This window comes from Macrobrachium rosenbergii, chromosome 10, assembly GCF_040412425.1.
Source record: "Macrobrachium rosenbergii isolate ZJJX-2024 chromosome 10, ASM4041242v1, whole genome shotgun sequence".
Taxonomy (NCBI): domain Eukaryota; kingdom Metazoa; phylum Arthropoda; class Malacostraca; order Decapoda; family Palaemonidae; genus Macrobrachium; species Macrobrachium rosenbergii.
Genome location: NC_089750.1, coordinates 22447553 through 22467552, shown reverse-complemented (window position 1 = coordinate 22467552; position 20000 = coordinate 22447553). Strand labels below are relative to the sequence as shown.

Below are 20000 nucleotides of genomic sequence, written 5' to 3'. Positions count from 1 at the left end.
AATTCACAGCTGGCTCACACACACACACACACCTGTGCGGTTGTAAGGCATCCCGTACGATAACGTAAATTGTTTTTTTCATGTTGGCATATTTCTGGAGGATGGTACTTGGAGCTTTACACAAGTTGGAAGTCCGAATGGATACAAAGTTTAACAGTTGTAAAGAGGGTTTTGAACACCCCCCCCCCCCTTCTGCTTTTAGTGCATTTTATAATGTAACACATTCAGATCATTTTGATGAGTGGTACCCCGGAATTAGAAAGAAGACTGATCTTGAGGAATAACACGATTTAATAGTAATTTTGCTCTTAGAATACGGTTCTCTGAGGTTTTTCATAGCCATCCTTAATTGTACCGGGAATAATGACCACGTTCTCCTTGTTTTTGACATTTGTGAATACCTCGTGTTCCCGCGAGATTTAAGTTATGATGGTTTTTATGGACATTAGAACTGCTCGAAAGATGGAAATCCTTGAATTTTGGTAATTGTTACATATGTAAAATGAGGATATAGAAAAATTTTTATCCTAGACTTAGGAAACTGACCTGAACTTCTTTGAAATCAGATAATTCTATATTTTGTGCTTGTTTGTTTTGTTATGCACAGTTGCATATTTTAATTGATGTCTGTCACCTCTTTATTTATGAAAACTTACTTATGGTTGCCAACATGAAATTTTACTGTAGTTGTTTGAAGATAGGTTTGTACTTCGTGTTGTGGATGGTGTTTCTTTATGTGGGAACAAGGTTTGCAGATACTAAATTTGCTGCTCTTTGTATATACTGGTTGATAAATCCTAATTTCCCAAGTTATTCGGAATACGTGAATCGCTAAGGCCTTAAGCCTTTTTTTTTTGACGTGTCACTGATTTAAGTGATTGTACTATGTTTAAAAGGCATCATTAGTATTGTTTAAACCTTTCTCTCTCTCTCTCTCTCTCTCTCTCTCTCTCTCTCTCTCTCTCTCTCTCTCTCTCTCAAATTGGTTTACTTTGGATCATTTGTTTTATGATCAACAACTTTACATCACTGAACTTGTTGCAGTCGTAACAGGAAATTCCTCGTTATATGGGAGTTAGATTTTCCGCTTGTTGCAAAATCTTTGTGGTACCAAATTCAGTTGGGCTGAAGTACCTTCTTATGCTTTGTAGCTTTGCGGTTCTTTTACCCATATATACACTTGCATAATTTTTGTGTGCAATTCTTTTTCCCATATATATACTTGCATATTTTTTGTGTGATTTTCATGATTGATAGGTTATACAAATATATCGTGTTATGAAGGCCTTTGTATGTGTAAATATATGTAGGCTATATGCATATCAGATGTGACCTGTTGTTCTGGAGTGTTTGTATGCTTCACTAAGCTTGACGTTGTTTGATGCGGATACGATGAATTGTCAAGATAATGAACCCATCCCATTAATGAGAGAACACCGCCGATTTCTGTTATGGTAACTTCCGAACTGTTTTGCCTTTGACCTTCAAGTTTTATGAGAACACGAAAAATTCTGGTTATCCAGTGCTTCTTTATCACGTATATTAATAGCTTTTATGCCTGTAAATCGTGATTAGATATGCAGGTAGTGGTCTTGAGTGCTGTTTGTTTGAAAACTCTACAAATCAGGGAGCCTCAGATTTTGCTCTATTTAGGTATTTCTACTTTAGACAATGCATTCATTATTACTGTGGAAAGTTAAGATTCACTTATAATCATTCCTGCATAGTAACTTGAGACTTTGTTCGCCAAGAGCTATGCGAGCAACCAGTTACATTTTCTTCGTCTAGATAATATAAAGACCTGCAAAGTAATTGGAAAACGCTTAAACTTTCCGGTAAATACTTTTCAACGATTTTGTCGGTTTTGTGAAAAAAGAAAACTTTATATTTTGGAGTATACCTTACTGCTGTTACACGATACGCTACATAAGTATCCTGATACAAACCTTGCTGTGTAACGTCTTTAGAATTACTTCACTCTGGTAATGAGACATAGTTGCGAAGGAACCCTAAATTTATATATGACCAAGCACAGTGAATTTGAAACTCTCTTTAGCCGCTACGCTGCCACCAATTGGAATACTCCATATTTTTATTTTTTTAATACTACAGAACTCGAACGCATTCAAATCTTGTTTGGAATTCGTCTTAAAAATTAATCTCTATTTGGTTCTAGGTTTTGTATCCAAACCATTATATTTTTTTCGCATACGATAAAAATTGCTGTTGAACGTCCAGTCCAAACTGGGGCACACCTTGGCTTATTGCAAAACCGATTATCTGAAAGGCATTTTTTTTCATTAATTGGCATAACTGTAACGGCCTCTTTTCACGCAGTTTTACGAATTCTTTTTCCATGTTCATGTAACCACTTTCTAAAATGTCAGTCTTCCCGAACCCTAATTAGGAATGACATGATTTGCACCGAGGTTCTCTATTAAATCTCAAGACAATGGAGTGAGAGTTGGTCCTTGAATGCTCGGCGAAAGGTGATGCATTCTTCCCCTTAAGCGCTAGGTTTTCAGAACTCATTTTGTGTTATCACAATCCCATCATTGTGTCAGATATCAAGAGGGAGATTGCTTTATTGGAGGGGAAGATTCATTATTTCATCTGGGGCGTAGGAGAGAGAGAGAGAGAGAGAGAGAGAGAGAGAGAGAGAGAGAGAGAGAGAGAGAGAGAGAGAGAGAGAGAGAATATGAGTTATTTTTAAAGGGGGAGAGAAAAACTGGAAATTTAAGTGAGAGTTGACGAAGTTGATATTCTTCTTGATTTTATGGGAGTAGTCAGAGCGTGAGATGTTCTTTGCCTGAATGGTAAAGAAGGTTGCAATTAGACAAGGACGAATATTCTGTCATCTCAGCTGCGACTTTTCAGTGCAAAATAACCTTTTCCATGAATTCTACCATTTTGGGAGGAAAGTTATCGAATAAAAATGTTATTTCGCACTCGACGTTCCTCTTTGGTACATTTAGTTCAAAATTTATCATCTGAATTGTCTGTTTCGTCTTCTTTTGCTGGGCTAAGCACATATATTACATCTATTTCATGAAATTATGCATATGTACTGAAATACATATAGAATGAATTTGCATTGTTGCGTTACCTCGACTCTTTATTGATACCTAAGTTATTGCTGATATTTCCGCTGTTTCCGCAGGATATATACAAAGTAATAACTTTTTTTGAAAGCATCTGGGTGTCTGTTTTTGTTCGTGATCTTTGAGTATTTTATTAGGACGTAATACTGATGCCTCAATCCAAATGCCTTTTCCCAGACAGAATTAAGCTAAATCATTACAAAAGTATTGCAGTAAAGGAAAGGAAACATTGGACACGAAAACCTCAAAGAAGAGATGCCCTTCGGGGCATAGATGTAAGAATGATTGATATAATGGTCTGACTCTCTGTTAGATATTCGTGACACTTTCATTCCCGGTTTCCTGGTAATTATAAACATTGGGCTTTCGCTCAAGTTCCGGGTGAATGCATATTCAGTACTAAAGTTTCCTGTCATAAATGTAACTGTTGCAAAACGGAGGAGATTTCTGTTCCATTATTTCACAGTGCTCTCGGTATCTTAATACGTACTTCTTTCTACGTAATAGATACTCTCTCTCTCTCTCTCTCTCTCTCTCTCTCTCTCTCTCTCTCTCTCTCTCTCTCTCTCTCTCGTGTATATGACAAAAAAGTCTGCTAAGGTGAAAGTTTAAATGACACATAATTCATCTGGTGATGTAGTGTTCAGATGCCTCAGCGATATTAAGAAGATGCCTTCTGTTTCCTGTTCCTGGTATATGCTCTAAGTTACTCTGGGTTTTGTCTCAATTTACTTGTGTGTGATATTATCGGAACAACGTTAACGATGCTTTTGTAAAGTAAACATGGAAATGATTTTTATGAAAATGCTGTTTGGTACTTTTGTTACGTTTCTAGAAGAGGCGATTAATTTGTAAATATGTGGACTGTTTTTTACTGTGTTGCATTTTGTGAAGTCAAAGGGGTGATTCCCTGTCTCTCTTTCTCTGTTCTGCGAAACTAATGTAAGATATATATATATATATATATATATATATATATATATATATATATATATATATATATATATATATATATATACATACAAACACACACATATATATATTATATATATATATACACAAACACACACACACACACATATATATTTATATGTTACCTTGTTTTGCTCTTAATGATAAACTTTACAGCTGAAACACGTCTTTTAATTCCTTATCGTTAAACCTGGATAATTCAACAGACATTAAAGTTTGATTGATACTAATGGCCCTCATTTCTTTTATAACTGGCAGTCTCTACCATAGCTAATTGTTCATCATGAAGTTACTGTCAATGGAATGAAGCGCTTGTTTTATATTTTTTCTTTTTTCTTTTAATAAAATCGTGCTCGACTGGAAAGACTGTAGCTGGAAAATTGATACCTTTGTTCAAATCTTATTTGAGGGACTACTACTGCTTCCCTTCCAGACAGATTGATTCAAAGCCAGTTCTGTCATTTCATTTGCAAGGTGATCTCGGTTCTTCTCTGCAGGTGCTGTTTCGACCAGTGTTATGTTCAGATTGAAAGTTTCTTCCCTCTCTCTAGACACCTAACACCTGCCAGGCCTGCTTGCTCATGTATCATATATATATATATATATATATATATATATATATATATATATATATATATATATATATATATATATATATATATATATATATATATGTGTATGTGTATATATTATATACAGTATATATTTATATATCTATATCTATATCTATAACTCACAAGAGTTACATACACACCTACAGGGAAAGAGATGTTGAAGCAGATGGTTTTCAATTTTGCCTATTTACGTCGCCTTTTCTTGATTAAAGTGTTACACATAAGCTTTGAAATAATCCATCTAATAATGTGTGTCCCTTAGATCTTTTATCCTTTGGTTTTGGTGAAGGTTGCCTTTTCCTCATACAGTTATGCTTTAACCTTTTCATATTGAAATCCACTCTACTACATTTTTATATGCTTGGTATATTTATGTTTGATGCTGTGAGTACTGTATCTCTTGTAAGGGCAAGAACAGTTGTAAGCCTTGTATTATTTCGTTATTCACTTTGAAAATAGTTTCATGGGATTGAGCATTAAATCTTCAGAGTGTTGCTTTACAAATTTTGAAAAGGGAGGATTGGAATATGGAATTTATAAAGGTCACATGTAAAAGCGTTTTTAATTAGAATCCTGTATAATTGGCTTAAATCCATCCCGTTTTTATACGTCTTAGGCGATCTGCATCAAAACAGAAACAATTTCTGGAATATATTGGGTCCCAGATTCTAAATCTGATTGCGCGCTGTGTCATTAGCAACTAGGAAATCTTTTTATAAAGTGGTGGAAGAAATAACGAGCAGAGAAGAGATGGATAGAAAGAGGGAGTGATTTATAGTCCTTGAGTAACGTCTGAATAGCCTCTGATTTCCACCCCCTCTCTTAGGCGCCTTTTGAATACCACCCTGAAGGTGAGGAAGGATGAACTCCTTTTGATGAAAAGTAATGTGCAAGAGGAAAGGAGACTTGGAAAAATCTAATTTCTTCTTGATATTGGAGGATCTCTCTCTCTCTCTCTCTCTCTCTCTCTCTCTCTCTCTCTCTCTGTTGACATTAGAGTCTTATCGCAAGTTTAGTGCGTTGAATCATTCATTTATTTGTTAAATAGTTTGATCTGCTTGGCAGGAGTACTAGAAATGAAAATTACTATTGGTATTTCTCAACATTTTCTATTTTTCCTTGAATATATGGTAAAATTAGTCTGGAACCGTCAGCAACGCCTTTATCTTGTTTATTTGAATGTTTGCATTTGATGGATCCATTCAGAGTTTCCTTTTAAGTAAAAGAGGGAGGGGGGAGGAAGAGCACGTGACATATTTGAAAAAATGTAAGTTCACTTATCAAACAAAATCCTCAAATAAAATGCTGTTCAATGCCGATAGCTGACTTTTTCTTTAGTAAATTATAAATGGACGCGATTCGAGAGTGAATAAAAGTAAACAGGACACTAAATGAGACGTCATTAGTTGCCCATATATCCAGATTTTGTTCTTTTATTATGGTTTTACAGCCTAAGTACAATAACGCGTCTAGTAATGTAATACTTTGTAGTTGATGACCTTCTAGGGAACAGGATTCTGGAGAGGGCTTTGTCCTGGTCCGGACGGGCATGTGGTAAGACCAGTACGAGGGACTGGTCCTAAAAGGATACTCCTCTTTCGTGTTGCTCACAGACTGAAGGAATTTCAGATACTGAGTCAGCCATAAAAAAAAAAAAACTTATGCTTCCTCTGGTCTTTCTTATCTGAGAGTTCTGAGTCTAGAATCTACTCTCAATGCCGTCGAAGATTTTCATATATCCTTTGACTGACATGACAGAAATGTTTTGCAGAGTCTATGCATCTTGTAGGGAAGTTTCAAAACATCTATACAATATTTCAGGTGGATTCTTGTAGTGAGTACGGTGATGATCATAGTCAGTTGATCTTTAAGCAAAATATATACTGTTGCTGAAAGGATCTGGTTACATTTGAGGAATGGGGCTCAGCGTTTGTGAGAGGCACCGTGAATGTCGAATTGTTAGAAAGACTTCCTTGTAATGCAGCTGAGTGATGTCTCGATGATACTCTTGTCACGCTTTCTGGTTATATCATAGTTTGCAAAGACGAATTTTTCCCTTCTTGGAGAGATGACAAAGGTGAATAAAGAAAGAGAATTTATGATCCATGAGAATTTGCTGACAGGCCATGTGTTGGTGCATGTGCGATACCCATTCTTGTGCATCGCGATATGTATCGAGAAATGAATTGGTCTGAAAGACGTTTGGTGTTATGGCGACTGAAGTCAGCGTCTATCATTATTAGGAGTCAAACAGGTTTAAATGACCATCATTGTACCGCATAATTCAGCTACTACCTTTTAAATCCTGTTATGGCAGAAGAAGTGTGAAGATTATAAAAAAATAAAAAAATACAAGAACTTTGGTTGATCATGTTTTTGGAACTAGTGGCACAATTTTTGTCCTTCTTTTAAAACTTTCTATAAGAAGCTAAAATTTAGCCTACCTTGGGGCGTATTTTAAATGATAATTTTATTTCATCAATTATGAAACTAAAATGGGGAATGCTTGTTCTTGCTTGTCGATCTGGAGAACACGTGTTGCTAAAAGAATTTTGCATAAAATAAGAAAGCGTACTCTTACTTTGTTGGAACGTCATGCGTGCGTGAGTGTATTTTCGCACGTTGTCTTTACTGATGTGTAATTTGCGTACGTCACTAGTCTTTTAAGTGTCAGTGCAGCGTTGCGTAGTGTTTAGGGATCAAAAATTCTGTTCTTTGTTAATTATTAATCCCTCGCAAAAACGCTTCCTTTTCTCTTTTCCGTTGCAGTCACCGGAGCAGCCTGGGTAAGTTACGTCCTGGATGCTAAAGTGACTTAGCTGTAAAAAAGGGAGAAAGTTGACTTGCAAATATAAAGAGAGAGAGAGAGAGAGAGAGAGAAGAGAAGTCTCTTTGTGAGAGGTTACGGAACTAAGTTTTTATGTGATGCATATGTGGTACGGGTCAAGATGCATCAGCCTCTTCTGCATTAGAATTAACGCAAGTAACTCCCGTAATTTCGACTGTTTTTGTTGTTAGATTGTATCCTTGATGGTAGTATGGTTTTTTGTTTTATGGGCAGCCCGTTAGCGAGTACGATACTGGATGCATTTCCTTTGTTTCTGTAGTCTGGTTTTTCGGGGATGTCTGTGAATAGCAGACCCTTCATTTTTTCATTACTCACGTGCTGACAAAAAGTTATATAATTTTATCCTTTGCTTTCAGTAATTTTTATGTTTTAGTTTCGTATTGCGAAAATATGAGGTAATCTTTGAGATCATGCAAATAAAAAGTCACAACTTCACTGTTAGATGGGAAGTAATTTGTTCACATAAAAGGTGAGAGTTCAATTATCTGATATTGTTACAGAGGACTGTCGAAAGTAATCAGGAATAGTTGCAGGAAATTATATTGAAGAAAAGGGCTTGAGGTTAATTCAGAAATCTCAAATCACAGTTACAGTTGTAAATAATAATACTTTTATTATAAATATATAGGTATATACATTTTCAAAAAATTACATGATTTTGTTACTAAATGTTAAGTGCGGCATGGCCTTTAGTCTCCTCTCACTGAGTTCGCTCTTTGCTGTCTATTCCGTAAACACTTTTACCCTTCTCATTCAGAATCGGGAGCAGCAGCCACCTCTGTTTATGATTCAAGGCATAAACCATCAGGTCTTAACAAATAAACAGATCAAGCGACTTGAGGAGTAGGCTAGTTCTGTAAACGTTTTATTTCTCATTATCGGATGTTTATGTTCTCTTATCCGGGCACTTGATATTGTTTTTTTAAGATTCGATAGTCCATCTTGTTTATGAAATATCTCTTGTGGAGTTTTTCTAGCTAAAAATGCCGTGTGTTTGTATCTGCGTCTTCGTTAATGACATACATTTATTGACAATGCCAGGTATGTTTTAATTCGTTATCAATCTTTTCACAATAATTTCTACTTATGGAAAGGGAGCACCACAATTAATTAATCTCATTTTATACAAGCCGTCTCTTGGGCAATGCAGCATGTAAACAAACGCGCGCACTCTCCCAGTTTCTCACATGCACACTCGGGCAACTACACACACACACACACACACACACACATACATACATACATACATACATACATACATACATACATACATACATACATACATACATACATACATGTATATGCATATGTATACACACACACACACACACATATATATATATATATATATATATATATATATATATACTGTATATATATATATATGCCCCAATCGCATGAAGCATTTTCCTCAAAAAGTTGGTCCATTTGTGTGATACCATTTTGATTATGTGTTGTTGAAAACATACAGTAGATCACGTATTTGCCTCAATTATTTGCATTTCAAGTAGGAGTACACAAGTATTATTATGGAACAATAACTGTGTGCTGTTTAGTGTTGATTTAATTTTATTTATTTATTTTATTTATTTAACCGAACGAAGATTGTATTTTTAATAGGCTTTAATTCTATTTGTGCATTAATTTTATTCCAGCTCCGGGAAGGGATTTGTACTCAAATTTCAGTCGCAACTAAAAGTGCTGCCATACAAACGTGAACATTTTAGTAACCCTGCGAATCCTGTTATTTGTTATTGTCAGTTCTAGTTTGTAAGTGTGTATTTTTAAGGTCGCACATATCGATAATTTTATATTGACAGTATAAGTTTAGTTCATCATCTAAGGCATTCACGTTTTCCTTCATGCAGTAGAATTGCCACTGTTCTGATACAACTTAGGCCTTTAATTAAGGTTTTGAGGTCGGAATCGTATAATGTCAGGTGCTTTTAGAAAATTGGAGCAAGTTACTGTGGTTACTGTGCTAATAGAGACAACAGACAATATATTAATGGTAATTTTTATCATCACCATCGCCACCACAATAACGTGTTGATCTTGTTGTTAGAGCTTTCTCTGCGCGCATCAAAGGCGCACGACTTTGGATTTTCTGCTTATTTGTTTATTTATTAATTTTTTTATAACATTGCGTGGGTCTTTAATATGTGTTAAGGTGAGATACTTGTCTATTTTTTTCTTTTTTTGACGGGGGCAAAGTGCAAAGGGAATCGTAATTTTTGCTATTGTCTGCCTTATTTATGGCAAGAAGTCAGTGGATATTTCTTCTTGTGCCGTATTATCTTTGCCTAGTATGCTTGGAAGGTGTGAGCCGTCAGTGAAAAAGAAGATGTTTTGAAAATAAGTCTACACGACTCGCATGCGTAAACATCGCTGTTCCACTACCAGCAGGTTTTCAAATTCTCGTTTATCATCAGTATATTTAGTTCCCATTTCCGCGGCATCACACTCAGAATTCCAAAGGTGCGATGTAACTTGCTTGGCGGATTTTTAAGTTATCTTTGGTGTCAGTTGGGAAAGAGGGGAAAGGTGTTTGCGATTCCCTTTGAAGTCTTACCTTAACATACTGCTGTATCTTAAACTCTTTGACGTTATTTTGTGTATCAGTGAGTCTTGTTTTTGTTTATTTGAATTGATGCGTAAAAAGTTACGAAACTCATTTGTGTCGTTGGTGATAAGCAAATTTTTTGGCTCTTTTTCCCCTTTGCCATATGTGCACAGCCCAAAACTTCTCAAGGTAGCTGTAGATACCGTTCGCCAAAAAAAGGAAAAAATTATAGATAAGTACTTGAGCTTACATAACGTCTTTGCAACTTTCAATATTTATAGATACGAGTTGATTAGTTGGATGAAAGCAGCCGTCTTGAGCAGCTGTTTAGATATGGTAAAGTTACGTGAAAGACATTTTCATGATAGCTTGTGAGGCTCTCCGGTTTTTTTATTTTTATTCTTTTTTAGTTCATGAGGTTATTCAGTTTCAAAGTACTGTAGCTTATATTTGTCTTAGTTTTCTTATTAAGCAATAAAATGCAAGTTGAGTTAATTGAAGGTGTACCATACAACAGCGTTAAGTTGTATTTCAGGCGACACTCAAACCGTTAATCAGAGTTGAAAATTTAGATTAGCAGACAGCATCCAACTCGCATAGACTATGCCTGTAATTATATTTGTATCGAAAAGTTCTCTTTCTCTCTCTCAGATTATATATATATATATATATATATATATATATATATATATATATATATATATATATATATATATATATATATATATATATATATATATATATATATATATATATATTCTTAACTACTCAATTATTCGCGCTTTTTTGATACGCTTGTCACTGCAAAGCCTTAAGATCCAAGTGCAAGAAATATGAATAAATTCTGATATCCGGTAGCGGGAAACGAGCGGACATCAGAGTTTCTTCTTATTTCTTGCACTTGGATCTTAAGGCTTTATAGTGACAAGCGTATCCAAAAAAGCGCGAAGAATTCGAGAAAGTTATGAGGGCATTGTAGTTATTACAATTACATATGTATCTGGTAAAGAGTGGCCAGTAGATTCTATATATATATATATATATATATATATATATATATATATATATATATATATATATATATATATATATATATATATATACATATATACATATATAAAATTTATATGATATATATATAATATATATATATATATATATATATATATATATATATATATATATATATATATATATATATATATATATATATATATATATATATTTATATATATGTTGGTAGATCGATAACTAGAATGAAGTAACTTAATAGAAGTTTGAATTAGTACATTATAAACAAACGGTAGTTTTCGTTTTGAATTCACCAAAGAAGACGAAACTGCAGCGAACGAATGTAGCTGTCCGCGCGCTGGAAAGCTAGTGGTACGGAATGACAAGTGTCTATCTCTCTCTTCCTGTGTGTGTCATTGTCTTAGACGTCGTGATCAGTCTAGCAGAAATCTGAAAGTCACCTTTGTAGGAAACCAAGTCTTGCGCTATTTTAAGGTATTACAAATCTGTGCATCTTATAAACAAATGTGGGACGTATTATAAAATCTTGATTATTACTTAATTGTATTTGCTTGATGTATATTTTAATTTCTTATGGGTTATGTTGTTAAGGTGAATGTTCATCTGTATGAACACTGAATATACTATACTTTTCTCTGCTTTGTTTACTTTTAATATTTCGAATCGTTTTTGTAAGAGCGAGAGACTTGTGAAACGCATCATGAGCACAGACTCTCGTTATTCCATTTTTCGTAATTGGTTGGTCTTGCCAAGTAGCTTTCTCTGGCAGTGATAAGAACTGGCGATATATGCTTGTTTTTTATGCACATACGTCATTGTATTTATTAAGTAATCTTTCCTTTATTATTACTTATTCCTTCCTCTACCTTCATAGCTCATTTGCTTCTTCGCTTTTCATGTACATTCCCACGGGTGCACTGTTTAAAAGAAACATCAAACTGTTTCCAAATTACTATGGGTTTTTTCTTTATTTTTGCCATTTCTTCCTTGTACGCTACAAGGGCCCTTATCTTTGTGTCCATCTTATGCCATCTCAATTTTGTTTACCTTCTGTATCATCATCATCATCATCACAAAAGGAAATCCCTTTCAAGAATCATCTTCTAGGACAGTAACAAAGGCAGATAATCAAATAATCCTGCGCTCGCACGCACATCAACAAATACGAGGGGGTTCTCTGTGGTTAAATCTACCCTAAGACCCCTCATCATGTCATCACTTTACTCTATAATTAGGTAAACCAACTTTTTGATGTCGTCCCCCCTGCCTCCTTACTTCCTCGGATGTCAGAGGGATAAAAAACTTGAAGCAGGAAGTTTCAAAATTACTCTTAAGTCATTTTTATAGAAAATTACCATTAGTTTATAATGGACTTATTTTCGTGTTAAAAATAATCCTTCTGTATAAAAAGAAATGTGTACCCTTATGTTTATTTATTCGTGTGTAGCACAGATACTGTACGTGAAACAGATTCTTTATTTAAGTCTCCGAATCTTCAATAAGGATTTGCAGAACACCCTTTTTTTTTACGTAACATTCGCTGACTAAACACACGTACCTTTCCATTCAAGTATGACAGTGTTTGTTAGGTCCCCCCCTCCCCTAGAGTTTGTTAGGTCCCCCCCTCCCCCTCCTTACGAAGTCTGAACTGTGGAATATGTTTGGGAGCTATATATAACAGTTAAGAGTGAACAACATTATTTTGCAATTTACTCATGTGAAATAAAACAAATGGCCTTGAAATTTTTATTAGGTCATTAATGCTCATGTGTCCTCTGTTCATATTCTTTCTTCCATATTACTTTCCACCCTCTCCTAACAATTAATTCATAATGCAGCTGCGAGGTTTTCGTCGTTACACCTGTAAAACCTTTTTACTGTAAATTTCCGTTTCAACACTGAATGACCTCGTAGGTCCTAGCGCTTGGCTTTTGGCCTAAATACTGTATTCTATTCTAATGGTCATGTATATTTATATATAAAGAAAATCAGACATTCTTTAATTGAAATTGTTTACAGTTTACATTTTCATTCCATATTCATTTATTACAGTTTGATATCATAATAATTCATTTTTGTTTGTTATTTTTAATTAAACTTAAACCTTTCAAAGTAAATTTTATATTCATGTCCATGCATGGTTGTTATTGTATGAATCTGTATGTTTTCATGGATTTTGCCTCGGCACTGTAATCTCATTTTGTTTGCTTTGGAGAGGTTGCGAAATGATCCAGACACCGAGATAAATGCTAGAGCCTAAGGAGATTAGTAGGAACGATCTGTGCTTTGCTCGGATTTCTTTTTTCCAATATCATGTGAGATGTTAGTAGCCGCCAGCATCACACACACGCACACATACACAACCACATGTATTTATAAACAATTGTATAAAAGCTAAATATATGACTGTATCATGCCTCTAGCCATCGTCCAATCTGCGAAATGTATCGAGATCAAATTGTGAGGTTTGGTAAAGGAAAAAAAAATGCGCACCAACCAAATTTAGTTATAAAACTTTCGGACAAATTGGCTGCTCGTGGTATTGATCAGGGCCTCTGCAGGGGAGACCTTTGCATTCAGTATATAACATCTCCAAATTTTCTTAGGACTATAACTGTGTTGAATGTGCATGGCTGTAGTGGTAATTATTTATAGGTCCCTGTATTTGGGTCTCGAAATTCGGAGAATATAAATTCCCAGCTGTTGCTGTTTAATACTAGGAAAATTCCACAGTAGGCCGCTCCCAGGTAAAAGCAGTAAATTGCCGGTTCTTTCCATCCAGACATGCAAATAAGAAATTCCCTGCGAATTTGTCGAATTGTTTACATCAGCATTACTAAAATCTATTTGTAACACTGAACTATTTGAATAAACTATAGTTCCTGTAGGTATAGTTACAGATATGTTTGTTTGTGATCCTTAAATGTTTTCTTTATTTACGTGGCTGGGTCAACTTCCGGTACGAAACCCATTGTTTCTTTGTGGATATGTGCTTTGTTATGCTGTCTTTATTTCGTTCAGGAAATCATATCATTTATGCCCCTCCCTTGTACTACAGTACAGTGAATCATACCACTAACGCCATCCCCAAAAGAACCTCAGAAATCACAGAAATTACTTCCAGATATTCTTTGTTTACACACACACCCACTAACTCACTCACTCACTCACTCACTCACACACTCACACACTCACACACTCACACACACACACACACACACACACACACATATATATATATATATATATATATATATATATATATATATATATATATATATATATATATATATATATATCAGTTATATATAATGTTATTGTGAAAGTTAGTTTGCGTACTGAATTTGATGAGTAAAGTTTAATTTTACAGAACTTATTATATTCATAGCCAGTGAGTTTCCCTTCGTGTTCAGTGGTGTAGTTAAGTATTTTAGCAAGTTGAAATTTGTATATGGAAACCCGTGCTTACCATTCAGTTTTTGATATCGTGGAGTCGCCTATATGTTGGTCGTTTTAATCTGTAAGTTATTCGTTTTAGTGAGGCGCACAAAGTTTTTCATAATCCGTTGTGAAAATGCTTTGGTTAGAACGTCACGAGAGTAATGAGATTAAACATGATATTTTTTGGCCTGGTAGATTTTGTATGAGACTCACTGTTATTTTTCTCGCTGGAGGCCTTCGGCTGTTTTAAAGATAATAATAATTACTCACTTTCGTCAGTTTGTTTTTTCTGGTAACCGCAGTTGATGAAATTCAGTATGTTAGTCTTCCCTCTTTTCTTTGTAATGTCATTAACTAAGGGTTTCGACAAGCAGAGTAATAGTATTGAAGTTTCATAGTACATTAGTTTGAATTTTACCACAAAAGCAGCCACATCACTACTACTACTACTACTACTACCACACCTTTTATTATTATTATTATTATTAAGTAATGAATACTCATAGGGGTAATGCCAAGGCTATGTTTGTTAAATAGCAACCAGTGTGAAGTATGATAATTTAGGCTCTAGCTTATTGCACATATCCCTACCACATTTGGACGGAAACTTATATTTAATGGAAGTTGAATATACAGAACCAGTTCATTTATATTAAAGAATTTCTGTATCCAACACGTGGTAATGCTTTGTTTCCTCCTCACGATGCTGTGATCGAACCTAACGTTATTTCATTGAACAGCCTGCTTACCTTGGAGTTTTTTTTTTTTTTTTTCAAGGCTGTGGTGATCCAGCGCCAGTTTTTTTTTCTGCAGTTTCCTACGCATTCGTTTCATCTGGTTGTTGATTCACTCAGAATTATGTGTATACGCCGCACTTATCGAGCTGTGACCATAGGCTGTATTCATATTTCGCTGAGCTCTGTATGCATCTTGGGGGTTCAATCATAGTCAAAATGTACGGTGTTTGGTTGTCTTACAGTACAGTCATATCTAAATGCTTGTGCGTAGACTATGTACAGTTGCGAATGATGTGGACAATGCACTCATTGACAGTCAGAAGGGATTTAGGATTCTCTGACGTAAGAAGTGACCGAATCTGATCAGTCCCAGCGTGTTTCCAGTCGTTTGCAAAGGATTATTTGTAGGTTGATCCTTTGACATTAGATCTTACCTTCTGCCTCGAGGTGAGAGATTGAGGAGATTAAATGTAGTAGCGGAATATAGGATGATAGAGCCTTAACATATTGTTTGGTATCTTTGGTCAAAGGTAAATAATAATAATAATAATAATAATAATAATAATAATAATAATAATAATAATAATAATGGGACCCTTGAACGTCCCTAGGGGCAGGTTTGGGTCCAGCGACCTCAGCCCAAAATACTTGCCAAAAACAGTAATGGTAACCACTGGAGCTACCTCTTTCGAAGGGAAAAGCATGTATGTTACAGTAATGATAATATGCAATGTATATCCTTCATTTATGTTAACGTGCAACAATTATTTTTTAGTTAATAAACTCCACGTTTGATCATCACAAAGCTTTTAACAATAGAATACAGCATAACACAATGTTCTTGATGAGCACGATGTAGTTGCAAAATTATTCAGATATTTCAGTCGTCATTTTTTATGAGAACGTTAAGCTAATAATGATCTCACCAACATCATTATCATTTAATCACCTTGATGAGAGAAGTCCAGTGTAGAAGAAAGCGAAAGCTCTTTCCTGTTTGAGAGTTCTTGTGAGTAGATTCAAAGAACGGGTAATTCTGGTGTAAGTTTGATTTCTAAATTCCAGTCACCTTTTTATGCCTGGCTAAAGCAACACGTAGTGGCGAATGACTTGTTTTTTCCAGACATGGGTATTTTATTATTATATAACATAGGCTGTTGATTTTTAGTGATGGAGAGAAACCCCTGGCGAGATGAAGCTTGCGTACAAGGAAGTTGCGTTGGAGTTCGATGTTTTTGTTTTATTTTTAATAACAACCAGATTGTTATTACTTATATACTCATCTAAATGTGGACACGTTTAGTATGCATTTGGCGCCCCTTGTCTCCGGATTTTTTATAGCTCATTATGATATCATTGTTAGGCTTAAAAAGTGTTCAAGTATTATTTTTTAGAAAATCCCTTGAACGTTATTTCTGATGTGTTCCCTCGTTTACTCCTTTGTCTCATATATATATTTTGACTTCTGTGTCCTGTCCCAGTTAAACAGAGGCCATTTATTTAGGAATTTCATGTCTATGAATTTCGTTAAGGACATCAGAATTTCAGGTGATCACACTGGCAAAAGAGGTCGCGGCTTGACTCCTTTATGGAGGGGAGTTTGGGTTATTCTGGTCTTTGCTTGCAACAAAATTGCTTACTGGTAGTGGTTTGATAAAGAATTTGAATAGAGTGTTGTAAAGAAGCATTATTATGATAAGCACGATAACAGTTTTCAGTTGTTTTGATATTTTCTGGACCGAAGACAGTGTTCAGTAATACTGAACGTGTCTTGAATTAGAAGTGCAGTTCATCAGTACTGTAACAGATTCTGGGGTTGACATTTATTTGGCTCCTCGCTCTCGATGCAGTGGGAAAATACGTTTAAAAGAAGACATTCACAAAAACATATTTAAAGAATGAGTAAATGAAGTGTCCTTTCATATATATTTAAAATGGTTGTTAAAGAAGAAAGGTATTTTAGCGTTCATGTTCGAAGTAACAAAAGGTGTATGTTCTTCACCTCATAGTAACTTTTCTTTATATAAATTTGCGAGAAATTAGAATTGCTAACGATATACTTGACTAAAAGGCAACGGTCTCGTTGAGGATTTCTCTTCTGTACATCCTGCGTAAAATCTAGTCTTTTTTTTTTTTTTTTTTTAAGACCTCTGACCCTCAGCGAATATCTGTAGAAGCAAAGGCACAACCGGTTTTTTTTAACGGTATTTGTATCCTTTCAATTTTCGTAAGATTGAATTGTTATAAGATGGCCCCAACTCTCTCTCTCTCTCTCTCTCTCTCTCTCTCTCTCTCTCTCTCTCTCTCTCAGGTTTATAAACTTAGTCGGAAGATAACTTGTTTTAAGTAGAGAATACTTCAAAATTGAATCACCTTCACGCATCATATATTTTTTATCATTATTGTAGAATTCTAGTTTTGAGCCAGTAAGAATGTTAAAGAAAGGGCTGTATGAAGAAAAAACAATAACCTATGTTCTCTTGACCTTTTAGAACGCTACCAAGTGGAAAGTGATTGTCTGGGATGATTTTGAAGCTTTTTATATTCTGCAGTATTTACACATAGAGATTGTTTCAATTATAAATATTCCCTTTGGTGTGATGATAGAGATTGTTTCAATTATAAATATTCCCTTTGGTGTGGTGAATTTGTTTTAATTTTGTAATTTGTTCAAATGTGCTGATCTTGACGTTTAAATTCCTCCTTTATATATATATATATATATATATATATATATATATATATATATATATATATATATATATATATATGTGTGTGTGTGTGTGTGTGTGTGTGTGTATATATATGTGTATATATATATATATATATATATATATATTGTATATATATATGGTATAAGGGACTTTCGTTACTGTGCCCATAGCGTCTTCTGTTATCAACCTCTTGAGCTGGATCCAGGTCTCGGTATGTAGGCGAGTGCCCTTGGGCATGGCGAGTTCACCGAGAGTTAAGGAAAGAGAGAGTGGGTCTAAACTTTCACCCTCATCCACTCTTGGGTTTCACTTTCTCTCTTGCAACTAGAATGCGATATCTCCCCTTTTTTTAAGATCTCTGCCATTCGTCAAATGTCGTGCGATTTTGAAATCGGTCTTTTAATCGTTTGTCTTCATTGTTTTGCCTTTCTTTGCATTTCCTTGTTTTCTTTTGTCTCATTTGAATGTTTTACCTATTCAGATGGCACTCTCTCCGTTTTTTGTCACTTTTGAATACGACAGTACATCTCCATTCTTTTTGTTAATGGTGTGTTGATATTTATCATTCTATCTACTACTACTACTTGGTAAAGGTGTTTTGATATCATCCTAGCTACTACTACTACTACTACTACTACTACTACTACTACTACTACTACTACTACTACTACTACTACTACTAATGTTGTTGCTGCAACTACGGTGGAACAGATAACATCAATAACAGTGTGATGCAAGTCGGTTTACTTCGGAATGTAAATAATTTAAAGTAAAAATAAAGGACAGGTTTTCAACGAAGGACAAACGTGAGTACAGTGTGTTTGATGCGATTTTTCCTAGTTTTCTTGCCAGCTGGAGTGACTGGTTGGACAGCAATGAGCGAATCGTTGTTCCGCACTTTGTCATTTTCTTCGTCTTTTGATTTCCCCGTCTTTTGATTTCCCCCTTTCTTTTTTTTATTATTTTTATTTTTATTTTTCCGGGGCAGTGCCAGCAGCAAGGCAATTCCTGAACAGCGGAATGCTTTTATCCTTTTCACTCGATTCGATTTTGTATCTCGGAATGTAGCAAGTTTCGTCATTTGAACCGTCTTTTATTTTACTTGTTTATCAGCAACATTTTTTTTTATTAACGTATCCATTTGTGTGTTTTATTTTGAGTTGACTAAAAGTTAATAAATTCAGGTAGGAATGTTACTTTCCACTTTCACCGATAACACGAATTTGTATAAATGTTTCAGGATAGATTTCATAGCCAAACTTCGCTGATAAAATAATTTCTCTCTCTCTCTCTCTCTCTCTCTCTCTCTCTCTCTCTCTCTCTCTCTCTCTCTCTCTCTCTCTCTCGTACTGGATCGTACTGTATACATATCTTCATGTCTGTTGTCATGTACCCATTATCCAGTATGTTTCTGATTAAATTTTGCCGTCTTTCATAATTTAGGGCTTCCATTTTCTCTGTTATAGATAAAGACAACCTAAGACCATTTTTATTCTTATGTTGTCTTTTTCGTTCTCGTCATCGTACAATCTGAATCGCCACAAGTCTTGATAAATGGGCAGAGTACTCTTGGATGTTTTATTGTTGTTGTTATAATTATTTACATCGCTAGGACTCGAGTAGACATTTGATGTTCTTTTTACGTAAGTATCATGATGGCGTTAACAGCTGTTCAGCTATAAGCTTTATAAAATATCGGTCTGACCCAGTTCCGCCGACAGTTTAAGTAAAAATTGTTGAGTGGTTCATCGTTGATTTTATAATGGTAGCACTTTAATCCACTTGGCCCCGCAGTAAGTTGGATCTGTATCGTGCAAATCACACGCTTCACGTATTCCGAGGCATTTGGCGTTAAAAGGGGATGTTAACGCCTGCTTCGTACAATTGGATGTGTGCTGCAGTGATTTTATTTTCGGTAATTAACAGTGCTCCTTATCACGGGAGAATGATGATATATAAAAATTCATTATATCTATAT

General features: G+C 35.0%; 1 protein-coding gene across 10 annotated transcripts in view; it reads left to right on the top strand.

Moving 5' to 3' along the window:
- LOC136842554 (dipeptidyl peptidase 4-like) overlaps window positions 1–20000 on the top strand; it is a 278639-nt gene that overhangs the window by 187663 nt on the left and 70976 nt on the right. The window contains exon 1 of one of the 10 annotated variants that reach the window (XM_067110002.1): window positions 10392–10434. The exons of the other annotated variants lie outside the window; for them this stretch is intronic. Coding sequence (XP_066966103.1) covers window positions 10399–10434 — 36 coding nt within the window. The 5' untranslated portion in view covers window positions 10392–10398. Of the gene's footprint in view, window positions 1–10391; window positions 10435–20000 lie in introns of those variants that run through there. 10 annotated transcript variants of the gene reach the window in all.